Source organism: Coffea arabica, chromosome 5e (assembly GCF_036785885.1).
Source record: "Coffea arabica cultivar ET-39 chromosome 5e, Coffea Arabica ET-39 HiFi, whole genome shotgun sequence".
In the NCBI taxonomy this organism is placed as follows: Eukaryota; Viridiplantae; Streptophyta; class Magnoliopsida; order Gentianales; family Rubiaceae; genus Coffea; species Coffea arabica.
This window is the reverse complement of record NC_092318.1, coordinates 45,582,198-45,603,343: the sequence shown is the minus strand read 5'-3', so window position 1 is coordinate 45,603,343 and position 21,146 is coordinate 45,582,198. Positions and strand designations below refer to the sequence as shown.

At 33.5% G+C, this 21,146-nt stretch overlaps 1 protein-coding gene across 1 annotated transcript; it reads right to left on the bottom strand.

The window, feature by feature from the left end:
• Positions 1-14,829: 14,829 nt before the first annotated feature.
• Positions 14,830-18,066, bottom strand: LOC140006601 (uncharacterized). Its single transcript, XM_072048772.1, has 6 exons — positions 17,675-18,066; positions 17,552-17,581; positions 17,394-17,473; positions 16,876-16,907; positions 15,532-15,828; positions 14,830-15,438 (listed from the first exon to the last, which is right to left on the bottom strand). Exons 1-6 carry the CDS (start codon positions 17,835-17,837, stop codon positions 15,105-15,107), a joined length of 936 nt encoding a protein of 311 aa, XP_071904873.1. The 5' UTR covers positions 17,838-18,066; the 3' UTR covers positions 14,830-15,104.
• Between the last annotated feature and the right edge of the window lie 3,080 nt (positions 18,067-21,146).

Here is a 21,146-nt window from a genome sequence, read left to right as displayed (position 1 = left end):
GCTTTTTCTTTTTTTTTTTTGAGACAAAAAATGCCCGGGGCATCATTATAATTCGGGTTATTATCACTTTACCCCCTTAAACTATATCACTACTATCAATTTACCCCTTAACGTTATCTTTTAATCACTTTACCCCCATAAGTAATTCAACTCAACATGTTAAGAAATTTTAGACAAAAATACCCTTTTATTTTATAGCATTATTACATTGTTATTATCAATTTATTCGTTTAGATTATAGTGATACAATCACTTTAGTTCCTAATATTATTTTCTAGGCATTTTACCTCATCGTTAATCTAACTAGTATGGTAAATTTTTTTTAAAATATATTTACCCTTTTTATATATAATTGAAAATAAAAAGTTTGGAATGGTTATTCTTCTTTTTTTCACTTTAAGAGATTGAAAAACATAAAAATAAAAGAATTTCTCAAATTTCTTTTTTTTCACACTTATTAATACTAGGAAAAGAAAAAGGGATAGAAAAGAAGAAGAAAGAAAATTAGATTTTGCAAAGAAAGAAAATGAAGAAAAGTCTAACATTATCGTATTACATTAAGGTTATCGGGATTAGGATTGGAATTTGGTAATAAACAGAAAAGTGAAATAATTTTAAAATAATAAAAGTATTTAATTCTTTCTTATTTGTAATTTTTAAAAAAAGAATTGAGCTCTCTCCATCTCCCCCTCCCCCTCTCCATCTTTCTATTCTTTTTTGATATTAATAAGATTGCCAAGAATAAAGAAATTAATACTTTGACTTTTTTCTTAATATTAAAAAGGAGAAGAGCCACTCTAAAATTTTTTATTATTTTTGTTATGCAAAGAGGAGGGTATTTTCTTCTAAAATTTTTTAACTTGCTAAGTTGGTTTAATGGTAGGATAAATTAGCTAAAAAATAACTCTAGGGGGTAAATTGATAATGAGACTATAGTTTATGGGGGTAAAGTGATAATAATTTTAAGAGTTACACATGTCTTTTTACTTTAATTAACAAACTCCGTTAAGTTTGACCGTTAGTTTTGGGGGTAAAGTAACTAAAAGATAACGTTAAGGGGAAAATTGATAGTGACACCAAACATTAAGGGGGTAAAGTGATATTAACCCTTATAATTCGGCCTTTCAATCTCATCTAACAACTCATAATTCTCAACTAAAACGGCCCCTTTTCTCCAACCACTTCATTTGTGAGAAGCACCCAAGACTAAAGAAAGTGAAATTTTTTTTATAAAATGCAGAATGCAAATAATTTAATAAAGTTCTTAAAAAAATGCTAATAATAAAGTAGAACAAAAGGAAATCGCCATTAGCAGTTTAAGAATAGCAAAACAGAATCCAATTTTGCTCGTGAAATGTCACTATCTATTTGCAATCAATCCCTGTGTATTTTACCCATAGTTCCAGGATGCGGATAGAGGTGTCAAAATAGATGACTTGAACGGATTTGAATTGGTTAAAATAAATAATAGGTATAAGTGAGTTAACTCATTTATATCCATTTAATTAGATGAGTATAAATGGGTAAGTCAAAAAATGAATTAGATAACCCAGTTACCCATTTATAATCCATTTATTTTAATTTTTTGTAAACTCATTTAAATTCATTTTGCCAAACTAGGTTATTAATTTATACCACCCTTTGCATCCATCATTAGTTTTAAATATTTACTTATAATGTTCAATAAGCCTAATTATCAATTTTTTCCCCATCCATACTCTATGTCGCAAAATTATACACTATTTAATAATTGAACAGTAAGAATATAAAAATTTGAACTAAGTACTATAAAAGTTAACATAAAAATTTAATCCAAAAATTTTGGACCCCTAGCATTTTTTCGTATGTAAATTTAAAATTTTATTTTGGAAAGGTAGGAAAAGAGATTAAAACTTATCATAAATTGGTAATGCTGAAAAATGAGCAAATTAACAAACTAAGAGAAAATAAAATGATAAGATAAAATCAAAAAATAATAATAATAATAATAATAATGAAACAAAAGTAGTTAATATTATGACAAAATAAAAATCTGAAGAAAAAAAAAGGGTGAGGGAAGAGAGGAGATTTGGGGGAAGACAATTCTAATTGGGTTAATTGGGTTTGATGGGTTACCCAATAATACCCATTTATTAAATGGGTATTATTGGGTAACCCATTATACCCATATGCAAAAATTTAAAATATCCATACTCATCTATTTATGGACGGGTATGGGTAAATTTAACTAAATGGATTTGTTTGTCACCTATAGATGCGACCCAGGAGTTGTGCTTGAATGGATGAAGGTGATACTTTATTCTAGGGTCAAAACTTGGGTAGACCCGGTGTTTAAAAATCTGGACCATTTGGAGAGATGGTGTAATACAATTTGGATCATTGAGTTTTTGAAAATTGAATCTATCCAAATGTGAACTTTATTCCTGTGGAAAATAACAAATATTGGTGAATAGGATCTCGTGGTTGAAGGACCAGCACAAAATCAGTCAAGGAATTGGGAATGAGGAATGGGAAAGGACCATTTTTAGGATCTATGGTGGTGTTTTAGGAAACATATTTCCCAAAAAAATTTTAACGTTTGTTTAGATTGAAATTTTTTTAAAAAATTTCAATATTCTCCATAAGTATATTTTCTAATCACTTTTTTTATTTCACATACATCACACAATATATTTTTCTACAAAAATATCAGAAAATAGCAATCCAAACGGACTTTATAATTTCCATTTGTTTGATGGTCCTGTAATGGAGAATATGGTGGGCTACATATCATTTGAGGAAAGTCAGCAGCAGTGCCGTGTCTGTCCTTGGATGATCGAGCAAAGAAAACCAAAGGGTTACATTGTCGTTTCACACAAAAAATTGCAGATGTGGAGCGCCAGAACACAATTGTGGAGCACATTTATCATTTACCTTGTTTTTTTGGGTGGTTTTGGTACTCTTATTGGTGCTATACAATGCAAAATTTCCATATCAACATGTGTAATAAACGGAAAATTTTCTATCGATCATGAGTAGTTGATCTATGACTAACAAGAAAATTTTATTTGAACATACAAAGATTTCACTTGATTCTATTTATAAGTCGAGTGGAACCACTTAGTTTCACAGCCGAGTGTGACGCATTTTCATGACTTTATGGACTGATAAGAACCCATTGTATAGATACGTCAAGTGTGTTCATGACCGAGTGCATAAAGATTCAAAAAATTCATTTAGTGCTTGCTTAAGATTGTCGTGGTTTATTGAAAAATACTTCACGTAATAGAGTTTCTAATTAAAACACTTATTAAGTGTTTAAGTATGTGTTTAGATGTGAACTGTTAGGTTCATGAGTAAAGGGTTAGTTTCACATTGGTTCGAGAGATAGAGAAAGAGCGATTAATATGTAAGTAAGAGCTCGAAACCTAATGGTTTGAGTTTTTGGGTCAGAGTTGGATTCCTAACTTACATATTGGCCTCTTTAATGGACTCTTTTTTTCGCTATCACGAACTTGTATAAATGCTTATTGTTTTCAATAATATGTGATTTTGAATTTTTGAAATATACTTGTCTCTTTATTCAGTTTATAATTTATGATCAAATGATCGAATTTCATGTTTGGTTTTAAAAACACAAATGCTATTTTAAAAGTACTAATTTTTAACTTTTGCTAAAAATATTTTTGACACCACAAGATCTACTCGTACATTCCATACATTCATGCATGAATGATGTTTACCAAACACTTTAAAATTTTTCTTATCATGCATTCATGGATTGATATGATGAAGCAATTTGGAAGCGTTTGAAGCAAAGTCACACCTACCCTTCTAAGGAAACCGGATAGACTAGAAGACGGCAATGAATCATCGCAAGAGGAAGTTCAAAGGTGGCAAAGCAAAGCTGCAAAAATGGAGGTCAAAAGCAGAAAAATCAATAAGCAACTTGGGAAAAAGAATATGACTAAAAAGCTCACAATTGGATGAGGGGGTCCAGAAAGGGTCATTATTCAGAAGGTTGCAAATTGGTGAATCTTTTTTTTTTTTTATCATTATTTTGGTAAGATCTTTGAATGTAGTTGTATTTCATGAAATATTGAGATAATGACTCACTAGATGTTTTGTTAATTTCTGGTAGATCTACTATGGTTGTTAAGATTGCAATTCTTTTAGATGATAGTTTTTAGACAAAAAGTAAAATATTTGACTGACTAGCATTTTTTTTCTCTTTTTCATTTCTTATCCATTTACACTTGGAGAAAAGATTTGATTTATACCTCAAAATGACAAATGGATCAATGAAAAACACAAAAAAAAAAAAAGATAGTTGGAAATGGAATTGGCAAACTCAATACGATATTTATATCAAAGTTGGCACATATTCGATATTCCATGTCCTACATACTATTCAAGCGTTAGTTCATTTATTAGATGTACATTAGCAACAAATGAATAAATAAGAAATATAGAGTATATATAGTAATCAAATTTTCTTTCCTTCAAATAGATTAATTTTTTGGTTACAAAAATTGAAAATTTTGAGTAGGCTACTCCACAGCTTTAAATAAAAAGTGCTTTTTTTATGTTATATCACTTTTTTTTTGTCGAAATGTTAGCTTTATATATCACTGTAAACTTTACTGTATTTGGACAAAGGTCCAATCAAAAGGACAACCGTCCTACAAAAAATCATTGGTGCCTAGCACCTAAGATTGGGGTTTACCCATTCTTCATCTAAAAAGATGTTTAGAGCATGCAAACTCAATTTAATACTACCTACTTTCCCTGAATTAGCAAAAGAGAAAGAACACTTGTGAAACAAATTACTTATGAGCTGGATGTCTTCTATTAGAGTAGCCATCAGTTGATTGCTGTAACTTATCTAAAATGGGAGGTAGAATTTAATCTTTTTGCTCTGCCCTCAAGCTACAAGGACACATTAGATGCTATACATGAAAATGCACTCTCTCAAAGAAAAGTAAAAGCTTTAAAATGCAATTAGAAATGCCAATAGAATACAAGCGAGACAATACTTAATCCAAGAATCTGAAGTGGTGCCATCAATGAGAAATACAAGCAGTTTCTCACTTTTTTGACTGAAAAATAAAACATTGAAATTTTCTTTAGATTTTGTTTTCTTGCTTTCTTCTCTCTCTCTTTTTTTTTTCTTAGAAAACATTTATCATTGTTTAGACTAAGACCTGTACCAGTAGAATTGACTTCCATTTAAAGACAAATGTATGTTAAAAATAGCAGAAAGAAAGAAACATCTAGGTGGTTTCTATGCAAAGAACCAGGACAATAAAAGTATAAAGGAGATTGTATACCAAAGAAAATGTAGCAAACTCACTAAAACAACCAATGGAAATTTGTTTAGTCTTTGTTATTTATTAAAATGTAAAAATAAAAAACCTTCTAGTAATTTTTCAAGAATTTCAAGTCACATGCATGTCATGAGCTCTGCAAACAGGTGTTAAACTGTTTAGGGCCACTCCAAGCGAGTATTAAATACATGGAAAATTTCTGTTTAACGAAAATCCCATATATGGCCGACCCAAAAAAAAATCCCATCTATGGCCTTTATTCACAAATGAAAAAACTCAGCAAAATTGTTTGGCAAAAATTAATTCAGACATTCATTTTACTAAATTATAGTAGGATACGAAGCAAAAGTTCTAATGGATAATTTTAAAAGTGAACTGGAGATGCACGCTGGTTTGGTGTCGCAGGAATTGTATTGAGTAGAAATTATTACATATATTTAGTATTTAACAAATTGTAATTGAAATTTTAGCGGTTAGTTTCAACTAGGAATGGCAACGGGTAGGGTGGGGTAGGGGAGGAGCCCTGTTGTCTGCTAATCCCCATCGACCCAGCCCCGTGCCCTGCTTCCTTCGTGGGGGCTAAAAAAAAAAATCTGTCATATAATTGCATTGTAGTCAAATTTTATCCAAAAATCAAGCACTTAAATATCAATATATTACTAAGTTATTATCCACTATAATTTCACAATTGAAACCCATAAAAACAATCAAATAAAAGTTATTTGAATACAATCCAATACGATGAGACAAATACAACTAAAGTAGTTAAATTTTCAGTTTTTAGACAAATACAATCACCAAGTCATTATTGTGTTTTTTTAGAAAAAAAGTGTTACTGTGTTAAGTGTAATTAGGAATTTAGTATAAATGTTCGGTAAATTTAGTATAACTAATTAATAATTCCTATTAATAGACATGTATAATTATTAGTATAATTGATAATATTAATTATATTAGTTATTAATCGTGATTTTCTTCTAACCAATATATATATAATATAGTTAACTTTAATTATCATGCATAACAATATAATAGTTGGAGATGATTTTAACACATACAATAATTGGAGATGAGGGAAATGATTGTGAATATAGTTGTAAATGGGCAGTTTTTAATTTTAATTACCAGCATCTTTGAGATGTAATTTATTGAAACTTTTCATTTTTCTTATTAGTGTCAAGATTGAAATGCAATAACTCTAATTAAAAAGCATGCAATAACACTAATTAGAAGACATGAGGGTGACTTGGGCATAACAAAACTAAAATAAAAATATATTTACATTCTTACATTTCCTATTGCCAAGACTCATTGTAATTTTTGTCATTATATAGAAATAAAAAAATTGTTTCATAGATAATCTATCATTCAACCATCTATATCTATCTAAGAATAAAAATTCATAAAGAAAAAACCAATGATGTGGATATTGTCTCTTGTTTGTAACACAATTACACAAAATGGAATTTGTTCTTACATAGAAAAGTGATCCTACTACCAGAACAAAAGGACAATGAAGTCTTTTATGAGGTCCTCTTCTTCCTCATGAGTAGTGAGTGACAAAACCGGCAACGAAATGGTCCTTTTCTCTATCTCCTTATTGCTAGTTGCCACTAAGGGAAAGAAAAACCCAATCTTTTAACAAATCTTCAGTGCTCAGTTGAATGACTCGGAAACTTTCTGTCTCTTTGGAAATGGAAGATCATCCATTAGAAGATGACATTGTGGAAGAAAGAGAGGAAATCATGGCTTCAGCCAGCGGTGGATTCCTACAAAAGAGGACAGCCCATTTCTTGAAGCCTGCTGTACCCTGCAATAAAGCTTCAAACTTGAAGCTTCCTTATCTTTCACCTAAACCATGGTGGCTTCTGCATGTGGAATTCAATGGCTGGAGAGACCCACAAAAGAAGTGGGAAAAATGGGTTGATCAAATGCAGTCCAAGCACCAATCTTTATGGAAAAAAGCTGGAATCTTTGAGGCTATTATGTGCTCAAAGTACAGGTTTCATAGAAATAAAGACTTGGTTTTCGGGTTAGCAGAGAGATGGTGCTCTGAGACCAATACTTTTGTTTTCCCTTGGGGTGAAGCTACTATAACTCTAGAAGATGTGATGATTCTTGGTGGTTTTTCTGTTTTGGGTGGCCCTGTCCTATTGCCTTTGGAAGAAAAAGAATTGGTTGAGATCGAAAGGAGTTTGAAAAAAGTGCTTGCCAACTTTGGCAGGATGAAAAGACATAGCCATCTTCAATGGTTGAATTTCTTCATGAAGTCTGTAAATAGACATGAGCATGAAGCTTTTCTTTCCCTCTGGCTGTCGAGGTTTGTTTTCCCTGGGAACGAATTTGATCAAATTGGAGAACATGTCTTGCCAATTGCAGTACATCTTTCTAGAGGCGTGAAAATTGCACTTGCACCGGCTGTTCTTGCTTCGATATACAGGGATTTGAGCTTGTTGAAAGAATCAATGGCTGTTGCGTGCAGTCTAGAGGATGAATCCGGTGAAGGTAGCTTTTTGGCACTTGGCCTTTGGGCACCTTTGCAATTGGTTCAGCTTTGGGCCTGGGAGAGGTTCCTGATGTTTCGCCCAGAGCCAAATTTCCTCAGCTTTGGTGATCCAAGAGCAGCTCGATGGCATGATCTGAAGAGGTCTGCTATTGGAAATGTAAGGCCTATCATTGATTCCTCTGGAGACATTTTCTTGTGGAGACCTTATACTTTGGCAGTGGATCAGTGGAAATTTCCTGAATTCTATAGGGAGACAGAACAATGGGTAGATATTGGTAGATGCCTGGATGAGGCATTGGAGTCCTTTGCTCGGTGCTTGAGAGCTTGTGTGCTTGTTGGGATTGATTGTGAAGAGCCTTACCAGCCACATCGCGTAGCAATGCACTTTGGATTAGATCAAGATATTCCAGGTTTGGTTCCTCGTTCGATTGAAATCCTTGAAGTAGCCTGGATGAATTACAGCAAACCTTTAAATCATGGTGCAAGCTTGTATGTTCCGGCTAGGCTATTTGAATCAGATTTGAGCATACAATATCAGCAATGGTGGAGCAAATCAGTGTTGGTTCCAACAGATTCTTTTCAAGGTGTCTCGCGAGGACATAGGAGTTTGAGGATACAACAAAGAAGAAATTTTCTGATTTCAAGACAAACTGGATTGGGAGGCACTGGATACTGTGGTAATACTATTGTTGCAAAAGAAAGAGCTTCTATCGAAGCAAAAATTAAGCCGGAAAGCAATGACTCTGATGTTTCACCTTTGCATTTGCGCAAAGGGAACCACCCTCCAATTGTGAGGATACAAAATTTTCCCCAGAAGCAGATCAAAACAGAAGGCAATGATGCTGATGTTCCTCCTGGATTTCCTCCCAAAAATAACCACAGTCCGTTTGTGCGGACAGAAACTTCTACCAAGCAGTGCAAACAAGAAGTTGTTTTTGACTTAAATCTTCCCCCTGCCTTTCATCAGGAATTGAACAGCTTGTCGGAACAAAAACAAGTTCCAGGAGGGGTGCTGAAAGGGTGCAATAATCGTGCAAGCAGCTATTGTGCTGCTGTTGATGAATTGAAGATATCTTCAGGTTCTCAAATTCAAGGAAATTCTTCATCAGCAGCTGCAGCAGATGGAACTTCAGGAAGCCTACAACCCTCTTGGCAACCAGTAGGAAGGAACATTTACACAGGAAATCCAGGTAACACAGGACATGCACATGACATGATCATCCATGGAAATGGAAGCCACAGCAGTTGCACTTTCAAATTTAGCTCACAAATATTAGCAAACATGCAAGCTTACATGAATAGAATTGGAAGTGAAGAAGGTAACAAGCCACACGGTAGCAGGATTGGAGATGTTTGTCAGTTAGGTGGAAAACCAATGTAGTAATCAACATGACTGCTAGTTTCAATTAGGCATATTTCATCTTTTTGTCCTTGTTATTCTCGTTTTAATCAGATAGGGCTTTACCTGACTTGTGCACTTATGGAGAACCAATATATTTTGTCGACCAATTTTTTAGACTTTACACCAGAAGCAAATCTTTCAAAAATGAACCCATGGAATCCGAATGCAATTATTTCAGATGTGAACATCCTCATTTTAAGTAGAAAAGGCATTATTTGTAAACTTGAATTTTTCACATTTACTCTTCTAAGTAATTCTGATCTGTATGATACCAAAAAATGATCAGTTCAAGAACAGTTTTCAACTTAGCAAATCATACAACTGCTAAACCTCCCTAATAGTCAGCATTTCAACTTCATTAAGCGCCCTAATATTTTTGATTAATTTGAGCATTTCACTGAGTGACCAACTAAAATTCTATACGGATAATTTTCATTAAGCTTTGTCATCATCCTTGAGTAGCATATTTGAATTTCTCTGGAAAATGGTAATATGCATTTAATTTGTATAATAAGATTTCAGTACACAAGAAAGTGTCAAGATTAATTGTCCACAAACATTACATAAATCAGAGAGTCCACTGATTTAATATGGTTATCTGAAAAAAGAAACAGAAAATACATTAGAAACCAGCGGATGGCTAAGTTCTAACTTTTTGTATCACCAAAGTCTTTCAGACTCGTTTGGGGTTGCGGTTTTTTTGATAAAAAAAAAAAACACTTCTAAGTGCTAAAAGTACTTTTAAAGTATTTGATGAACATCATTCCATAAAATTAGAAGTAAAGATATTGGCGTTAAAAACACTTTAAGCAAAAGCTCAAATTTGGAGCTCTTAGAATAACTTTTGTGATTTCAAAAATAAAACATCAAATTTAAGCATTTTTTCCTATATTATGAACCAAATAAAGAGATAAACACTTTTAAAATTTTCAAATTACAACTTATCCAATACAATAAGTACTTATTGAACTATATCTCCAAACAATATTTTTAAAAGCTCTATTAGGGAAGTACTTTTTAATAAACTGCTGCAACCCTAAACGGATCCTTATACGTTTAAAGAAACTAGTACTAACTCATGTGCAAAGCGTGTGAAGATATTTTTCCAAAACATAAAACTTTTAATATACTAAATTTTTGTACAGAACTTTATTAGATTATAGGCATAATATAAACTAAGAAACTATAAAATGAAGGTTAATTACATTTACCTCCCTTGAGCTTTGTCCATATTACCAAACAAACCATGTGGTTAAGTCAAATGACATTCAACCCCTTTGACCATCTAAACGTTTATCAATAAGGCCCTTGCCATTATCAACCATTAATGCTTATTATAGTGACATTAACAAAGGAAAAGTTCTAGAGCCCCAAAAGTACTATGAGGGGGGTATTGGTTATTTGGCCAAACCATAAGGTTTATTTAGTATTATGGATAAATCTCAAGGGAGGTAAATGTGATTAACCCTAAATAAAATTAAGCAATTGTTAGTTGTACAAAATGTTTATTATATACAAAGAAATTAAAAGTTTATTGTGCATATTACAATTACAAAAATTTTGAAAATGGAATATTATCGTATTTAAACTAAGTCGTTGCATATGTTACTTGGGTTGTGATAATAACTAGAGGAAATTTTCTATGTTGTGTCAAATCAATGCATGCAACAAAACCTAAGCAAAATATATACTAAAACATTTTAATTTGGATACAACAAATTTTTATCAATTTCAATATTTGCAAAATTTTACGTTATATATTTTTAGAAATTATCGATAACTTTTTTTTGGGAGTTTTCTTAATCAATATGACATAATATAGTGAATTTAATAATCAATTTAACCTTTTGTTTTGTCATTAATTGTTGAAAACCTTTTGTCCTCTTATTAATTGTGATTTTCTTCTAACCAATATGCATATAAAATATAGTAGTTAATTTTAATTATCCCACATAACAATATAATAGTTGGAGATAATTTTAACACATACAATAATTGGAGATGAGGGAAATGATTGGTGAATATAGTTGTAAATGGACAGTTTTTAATTTTAATTACTAACATTTTTGAGATGTAATTTATTGAAACTTTTTATTTTTCTTATTAGTGTCATGATTGAAATGCAACAGTTCCAATTAAAAGACGTGAGGGTAATTTAGGTATAACAAAACTAAGATCAAAATATGTTTACATTCTTATAGTACTCCCTATTGCCAAAACTATAATGATAATGACTAGTAAAAATTAGTGCGTGCAACGTGCGTGCATCTCTCATTTTTTTTGTTTACATACAAATGCAATGGCTCAAAAATAGTGCATGTGGTAAAATATATTTCCAATCCTCTATAAAAAAAAATTTATTTTTGGCTAGATCTTTTATACAATCAAAGAAATTAATAAAAATCAGAGTGTGCAATTTGTGTGGTTAAATATTCAGCATTCGAAAAGAATAATGAAATATATTGAGGTGCTATATCAAAATCTCTTTATCTTTGGTCCACGTTTGATACAAATGCAACATCAAACCGTAAAGCACTCAATAACACCACTCTATAGTTGGAGTCTACATACACTGAAATTCTCTGCAATGGAAAAGGTTTTAGTTGATAACCTTATGGTAGAACGGAATGAATAGATGGTATCTCCAGCCGGGGAAGAATGTTTGAATAGCCCATTTCCTGACTCCCTTCAGTAGCCTCAATCGACAGGCCAGTTCTTGATCTTCCCCCAAACATCCGTTTTGCAGGACCTGAATCCAACTTTGTTGACATTTTCAAGAAATCAAATCTTAAAGTGAACTTTGGTGGATGGGAAACCTGCAAAAAGATTGGAAAAGATGGGCTGATCACAAGAATTCTTTGCACCATTCAGTAGGGAGAAAAGCTGGAATATTTGATGCTGTAATGAATTCCACCAACCCGGGATCCCCAAATGAAGACCAGATTTTTAGGTTTGGGGAGAAATGGTGTCCTGAGGCAAATACATTTAACATCTCCTTGGGAAGAAGCTACAGTTGGATTGGAATTTGGAAGATATGATAATCTTGGGTTGTTATTCTGCTCCTGGTTTTAGGCCTGCTGACACCGATGAATGTGCAGAGGTAGAAAAGAAACCATTTTTAGCTAGATTCGAGTTGGACAAGAAGTAATCTAAGAATGCCTCACACAGTCTTTGGTTGACTAAATTCATGGATGGTGGAAGTGAGAAATGTACAAAAACTGCACGGAGCATTTCTTGCACTATGGCTGTCTAGTTTTGTGTTTTGCAACACATCTACTGATGCAACTGTACAGAAAAATGTTAAACCTATTGCAGTCTATCTAGCTGGAGGCACTAAAATTGCTCTTGCACCAGTTGTTCTTGCTAATGTTTATGCTAGTTTGAGTGAGTTGAAAGGGGCTCCTCGTGATTCTAGAATCAAGCAGAATGCTGATGAGCAAGATAAAACATTGGAACTTTTAATTTCAGCCCTATTTCGTTTAGTTCAGATTCAGGATGGAAGAGGTTTCCAACATTGAATCCAAAGAACATGCTGGTACTTAGACTGGTGCTAAAATGCTATACATTCCAAAATTCTGATCCAGAAAGCTTCCATATTAACGTGTTTAACTCACAAATTCACAAGGAAAAAATATTTTTGAAATCCAAAAGTATTTCTCCCATTCTTTAGAAATTAGGTTACTTCGTATTTCGAATTGAACTTTGAGTCTTAAGTACATCTACCGTATAAACAGTTAAAAAAGTAAGAAAACGAATAGTTTCTTACTTAATGAACTGAGTCCTGCAATGAATTCTTCAAGTAAATACATGCAATGGATTCTGCAGGTAAATATAGAACAGCAGAAGCAGAATTGAGTAAAAATCCCCAAGAACAGGGTATAGATCAATATATATATATTTTTTTGTATCAAAGTTGCTAAAATAACAAATTGTAAATGATAATAGCAAAATGAGAGAAAGAAAAAAAAAATCAGTTGCTCTTTAAGTTGACATGTCATGCAATTCTTTCTTACAAAAGAATAGAAAAACTTCCAACTTTAACAATCTTCATAGCTTTCATACTGGAAAATTGAGTGCAAACTATTGTTAGTAACAGCCAAATTTTGTTCAACCTGCTGATTGGTTTCTCCCCTTTTTCTCGCTTTGTTTGCATTAGAATCCAAAAGCGGCTTCTTCAGAATAGAAATTCTCACAGTACAGGGCTTGGTGATGGATGATTTACTTTTGCCAATGTAGCATTGGTTTCATCATGCCTTCTCCTCACCTTCTCACAAAACCATAGGCTTCTTGATCTCTTAATCCTCCTCCCCTGAACACAGACCTAATAAGTGCTTCATCTTCATCATCATCCTCATACAACTTCTTTCTCTTCTCCTCCTCATCAGCCTGATGCCGGACACGAAAAATCAGAGCATCCAAACCTACTGCTGCTTGTCTCGATTTTACCGGTTTTAAGTTCTTCCAAATCAGCAAGAACGTGCAATTCTCGTTTGCCTTTTTTCTCCAACTCCTTAAGCGCACCACCCATCTCTTCAGTCTCCTCCTCCGTCTGCCATGGCTCGAAATACTGCTTTGCACCAAAGTCAACAACGTAATCGCTGTTCTTGGGATCAGTCTTGAATGTATTCTCAGACGAACAAATGTTGCACTTGATGTAAAACCGGAATTTTTGAATCTTCTTTTCAAGAATTCGATTTCGTATCTTTGTAGATGAAACTACCGCAGCGGTTCCACTGGATAGTCATCGGCAGCATCGTCTTGACCCTCATTTGTGGGTCTTCACTGGATCAAAATCCGGCTGAAAAGAATAAGAAAAGGCCAAAGGGGAATAAGGAGACTGTGGGGGTAGTTGTTGAAAAGTACGCGGGAGAATTTGAATGGATGAAAAATTGATGATTCAGTCCCTCAACTTTTATTTGGTCAATTTAGTTCTTTAGCTTTAATTTTTTATTCAATTTAGTCCTCTACTGTTTCTTTTTTCTTTTTTTCCCGGTTGGCTGTGAAGAGAAATTGTACAGTATCCTCTATCACAATTAAAGGATTTGAAAACCTTTTTGCAATCCATTATCTCATTTGCTTTTTTTATTTTGCAAAAATAAATCCACCCTAAATCAATGTATATTGGCGATCAAGAAAACCATAAACAACTCAAAGAAACCCCTATATATTTGGCGATCACCCAATTTGACCAATTAAACATTTTGACTCCGAAGCAACCAATTCAACTAGCGGAGAATGCACGCCCTATATGTGTGCATATTTAAAAAAAAAAAAGATTGATAAACAGAAACAAAAGAAATATGGAAGTTATTGGTAACCATTATTTTAAAATATGAGTATGAATTTTTTTTTTTGGAAAAAAAAAATTAAAGTATTGGCAATCATGGGCTCTCGTAATTCTTTAGGATTCATCAAACATGTGAAACAGACAAATCACAAAGTGACAACTTTTTTTAACATCATGCTGCTGCTCTTGTATTTTTTTTTGATAATTCATCATATGCTACTGCTAAGGCAAAGAAAAAACCATAAAGTGGTAACTAACTTTAACATCATGCTACTGCTACTTTATGTATAAAAAGTCGGTTTACTAGTCCACAATTCTCTTGTCATGGTAGATAGTAAGCAAATTACTAGCTAGCCATTGCTGCATAATCTGTACAAGTGTGCTTGAGCTTTTCTTGTTCAATGCCTCTTAATGAATGTGCTTCCTCATTGTAATCAATGGGAGACCACACAAGAAAATGCCAATAACCCATTATTAGAGCTATATCAATCATTCGCAACCAGTCTTAAGAATTTTACACACCATCACAGAAACTGTTTCAACCAGGAGTCTTTTGACAACTCTCCTCATCCTCTCTATACCTCTAATGGAAAGTTGTCATTATCAAGTTGAAGGTGCATAGTGTTGTGAATATTTAGCTTTCCGCTCAGGATCTTTGGCATTAGCCTCCAACTTAGCATACTTCTCCCGCATTTTCTGGATAGACTTTTTCATGTCCCACTCGGGACCAGGATACACAAACTTCGTTTTTGTTTCCACAGCCTCACCTTTCATGTTGGACTCGCAAATCGTCTTCCAGTTCTCATCATGGATGATTTGGTCCATCTCTAGTCCATTCTTTCTTTGAGACGAATAAACAGCGGCCAATTGATTGACTTCCTGAGGCACCCAGTGGGCTTTGAGTTCTTCAAGTTGATCTGATAGGTCCGCTATTCTCCTGCAGAGTTAAGTTACAAAATAAACAGAAAAAGTATGAATCTCCAAATGCAAAAACAGGCAGCCAAAATCCATACTGGTACAAAAACAGTACCAGTAAGTTTCTCTGAATTTGACTGGGATTGCTGGCCTGAGTTCCTCGTACATACTAACAGCATTCCTATTGTCACATTCAACAATTAATTTTGTCTTTCCTGGTACACGCTTTAAGAAGTAGGCCACTCCTGCTTGCATAGCTTGGAATGCAACCAGACAAACATTTTCTTCTTTATAAGGAAACTCCACAATGTGACCAAGAGGATCCACTAGCATTCCATTCTCGTCCCTGATGATACATGCTACTATAAACCGATCTCCCATTCTTGTGATAATTACATTAACCTTATAGAACCTGTATCGCAACAGCATATCAAAGGTCAAAGCAGATTCTTATTATAGAATCCATAGAAAGCACCAGTAACAAAACCAACTTGAATTCTGGAATTGAGCAAACTTTTAACTGCCATTTACATTTGGATCTCATTTGATTGGATTTTCATTAGACACATCTCACTTTTAGGCTTAATGCAGTTCGGCGATATTCCATCATGTCATGGATTCTTTAAATCAAGACATGCTAAGCATGGCTCAATGAAATCTAGGTCAAAGAATTAAAAGCCACCATAACATCTAAATAATATCAGATTTCAAGTGTTTAAGGTGCAGAAACACAAACTGAAATCGAAGCTGCTAAACTACACTGAAAAGTGCTTTTGCCTCGAAAGTTCCTCTACTTAAGGTCTTCTTCATCTCCAAAAATATTTAGAAATAACTATGTGATTCTAAGTTCAACAGTACCTGATAATAGTATACGGACAGCCCCAAAAGGAAAAAAGGGAAACTAATAAATATCAAAAAACTTCTTTTGGAGTAAAAAATACTACTAGTATAACATTAGGTTTCCAGTGATTCATATGCGATAACAGATATCCAGCTTACAGCAGCACTGCTTAATTGATAAAGTACCTCAGCATATATGGTAGAGGTGTTCCAATCTTCCAAGAAGAAGAGGTCAGAGACCTAAAGAATAGTATGCCTTTCGACAAGCAATTTTAAAGATCTTTGAGTATGTTGTAAGCATGCAAGATTGTCAGATCATTCCCTAAGCAACCATATCACAATACCTTGGCAAACGTGATGCAAAACCAGCATTCTTGTAAAATTTCAAGCTACTACTCTTTTTTTTATCAAGTGAAATAGTCATTTAAAGGGCATAGGGTGATGATAAATATATTCACCACATGTACTGTAATGCCAGCTGTTGGCCAGACATGGTTATCAAATAACTCATGGTCTCTGGGTTCTGAAATTCAGCATTCCAAGATAGGGATGGATACCCACATTAGACATATGTATAGAAATTAGTACATCACCAAGAAGTAAATAAGAATAGACTTACCCTGCTGGAGGCTTATCCCACAACCATTTCTCCTATAAATAATGACAAAGAAAAGCTATAAGGGAACATTTTACAGAGGCTGTGTAACAATAGCTATGTCCTTAACATTACAAGGACAAGGAATTACAGCTAATCATGTGAGACACCAGTTTGCTCGCAAAGGCATTGTATTCACAAGCAAAAGCAAGGGAAATTTAAAAGGGTGCAAGATAAGTCTATCATCTCTACAACAGCAAAAAGCCAAAATAACTCGAACCATGAGGCATACAGTGCACCTATTCTATGCTGAACTGTCCTCATTGTATGACTACGATGAACTCGTGTAATCAAGACGCCTTAGCATGGAATTGTCCCATAAATTATTGGAATGCTTGCTTAGCAAAATTTCAAGCTTAGCTGCAGAATTGTTCTACTTTACGACAGCACCTTCTACTTTACAACAACACCCAAGGCCAGAAAAAAAAATTAACCAATAAAAAATACAAAATTTCTCCAGGACAGCCAATAGTACGATTTACCTTCACCACTTGAATGACTTTAGATTCAGGGGTTTCAGCTGTTTCAGATCCTAGGCTCTTATTATGCTGTACATTTGTACCTAACAATTGATAAACGACTATCAGTTTCTAAAATTCAGAGAAAATCTAATGCAGTAAAAATTTTCAGAATTCCTTACCCAGCCTGCTCATTCCTGTTGGCATGTTTCCTAGAAGAAGGGAAATTAATCAACATCTATATCTGAAGCCCACAACAGAAATAAATCATTCTTTCAATTAAAGAAATAAAAATTGTTTCTTACCTTCAATTCTTGTCTCATTTGAACCCGGATTAGAGGGGAAGACCTGAGTAGACATCTCCCTTGGGTACGAGTAACTAGAGAAGGAAAGAGGAGATTTTGGTTTTGATCTTGCCGATAGAAAATGGGAAAGTGAGGGAATAGCATGCTTAATTCTGCCAAACATTTTGGAATTATGAAAAGAACAGAGGAATAGTTTATCTTGTTGAGCAAATGAACAAGGAGAGTAGATTTTGTGTTTTGGTTGGCGAGTTAAGGGTTTAAGGCTATTTTAGGGGGAACAGGGTTTAAGGCCAATTTGTAGGCTATTCTAGAGGAACTGGGTTCAAGCCTTCAAGGCCAATTTTTATCTCATCTTATTTATTTTTGAAAAAGATCTCATCTTATTTAGAGTTTTTGTTTTCTGAACATCTACTCTACTTCTACTCTAATCTATTCTAAACGAAGAGATCCAACTGAGCCAATTGAAGAACGAACGGTGATTAAACTACCACCATATCAAACAAATGCACTATGCACTCGTATGTATTTAATGTTGAATTAGTGGATTCCACAATCTTATTTACAATATTTTTATTGATCAAATACTCAAAACTAAGCTGGCCAATAATTCGAATTGTGATAAAATTTCTCGAGTGGACTTAGATGCATGTGCAAAACTTCCAATTTAAATTTTAATGCATGTGATATACGCGTATTTCAGGCAAATTTAGTTCGTGTGCACAGTTATCCAAATAAACAGGGCACAAGGACCAAAGTATGGGATACTTACGATGCGTTTGATATTAAATCTGATATCTGAAATGAAATTTGAATCCATTAAATTATTGAATTATTAAGTATTAAATCTGATGCATTAAACAAAACTCTCGCTAAAATAGTTTAAAAGAAAAGAAAACTCTCATTAGTAAATATTAGGAGAGACAAAAACTCTCGCTAAGATATCTTATGAGAAACTTTATTAAACATAAAATAAAAACAAAGGAAGGGGAAGGAAAACTTAGGCTTGAGGCCAAGACCTCTTTCGTACGGAGAAAGAATGGTGAAGAGAAAATTGAGAGTAAAGAGAAAGCAGAGATAATGGATGGGAAGAAAGAGAACGGATTATCTTGGTCTCAAGATGTTCTGCATCATTTGTTTTTCCGACGAACTTTGCATGACTATGAAATAGCTTAATTTAAACATCTCGATATTTGCATTCAAAGGTTGGTCATCTTACAAGATGATGTCCAAAAACTGCACAGTCATATTTTAGCATCTTACCTTGAGAAGTTACAGAGTTTTATCAATGCAAAAAATGAAAATAGAAGAAGAAAATTAATTTAAAAAATAGCCAATGGTAAAGGAAGGAAAATTCTTGAGTACGTAGGCAATCGATTTAAAGAAATAGTCAAGTTGTTGGAAACTAAATGGCTACTGAAACTAGTCAATCCAATTTTTTTTTTTTTTTTAAAAAAAGATTATTTCATACGTTGCTGATGCTATGAGAATCAAATTGCTGTACTTTGACTTCAATTTAACTGGAAAATAATTTGGGGCTGCGGATTGGTTTTGTCTGAAAAATATGAAACAATCCAAAAGCAATGACATGTTATCCAATTGAAACAAGGTTGAGAGCCGGATCAGGATCAGAAGCTTAAGGTTCGAGGACAGAACGCTGTGTGTTTGGTTTGATTTATATCCGTATTTACACCATTATTTGTGGGTTATTTAAATTTGCTGTTTGATTAACACACGTTAAAAGGGATTTCAGATATTAATCTTTTAGAAAAATACTAGAGAAGAAGAACTCGCACAACGCACAAGAGTTTGGTACCTGTGACTAAAGAAAATTGTACAATAGTTTAATTATGCATCCTATCTCAAACAATTAACAACAAAGATTGACCTTCATAGCAGATAGATTGAAAAGAGTTATTGATAAAGTTAGCAATTTGGAATGATGATTTTCTTTTTCTAGGTTATTGAGAAGCTTCTCAACTTGATTTGAATGATATAAGCTTCTCACTTATTACTACACCATGGTACATCTAATCTATTATCGAAGCTTATTACAATAGAAACTAATATTTACATAAGATAAAATCAATAGTCTAATCTTAAGGTGGTTTTCAGTATCTTTTTTTTTTTTTTTTTTTGTCGATACGATAGCTTACTACATTATGGGGAGGGGAGGGCCAGAAGAGATCTAGGGGTAATTCGAAGGGGACTGAACCACTATCGGATCATACGGGTGCGTAGTACATCTGTCTGGATTATTTAACTAAGACCACATTTAATTATAATAAATTGATGGAAGGTAAGGTTTGAACCCTTACCATTCATCCCATCAATTTTTAATGCATTGGTGGTGGCTATCAACCTAAAGGCTCGTGATTTTCAGTATTGATAAGCTTCTCAACTTGATTTGAATGATATAAGCTTCTCACTTATTACTACACCACGGTATTCAGTATCAAGGAAGGTTTCTTGGATTCTCTGCTGCAAATTCAATATTGAGTAGCAATTAAGTAGAGTTCAAGAAGGTGATGAATTACTGAAGGGCGCGTAAGGTGGCATAGTAGAGAAGTATCCCCCTTCATAAATAAGTTGAATAAGAAGAGTTTGGATTTGGACAAGAACTTGAGTTAGTGATCCATCAATCAAAATCAAACTTCAGGAAAGACCTGGCGGGGCAACATTAAATAACATAAGCCTTAATAGGCTTTGGCTGCAAAAGTTTCATCAAACAAATACTACTCAATTAGTACCATTACCATCCTAATCAAACATACAAAACCAAATATAAATTAATCCCCTTAGGTACTAATCAATCAACAAGTATCACGACAATAAAAAAGTAAGGTAATTACAAATATGTCACAATCACTTGCATCCACCAGTAATAGTTAAGATTGTTCTAAAAACTCTTAGTATATCTCTTTTATTACAGAAGTCACAAACCTATTATTAAATCCAAAAAAGAATTTACATGCTAAATCAATTTACTACCTCTAATTTATGAAATGCAAGAAACAAAGCTCTAAGTTAAGAAACTGGATATTGATCAATCAGGAGAGAAAGAACACAAATCTCAAGCTAAACTACCAAGCATAGCTTCGAGCGAATACACCGAAATACTAAGTGAAACAAACTACTAAGAAGTAATGATATAATAGAAGCTGTAAGATAATCCAACGGAAGAAAATGGAAGAGCAACCATTAATTCGAACAATCACATACTAACCTGTCCTTAGACTTAAATGTCTGAAAGGTCATTTAAGTAATTGCAATGAAATCAAAGCTGTAATGACTTGTATTCAGTGCTCCAATTACACTTCAAATATTTTCATATTTCCAAATTATCCATATTCTTGCGGTTGAAATTCAAACACAACCTTTGACCACAACTCATTTTTATATAATATAACTAGGGAGGGAGAGCCCGCGCGACGCGGGGGAATTTGGTGCTTGTGATTCAAGATAATTAATAATT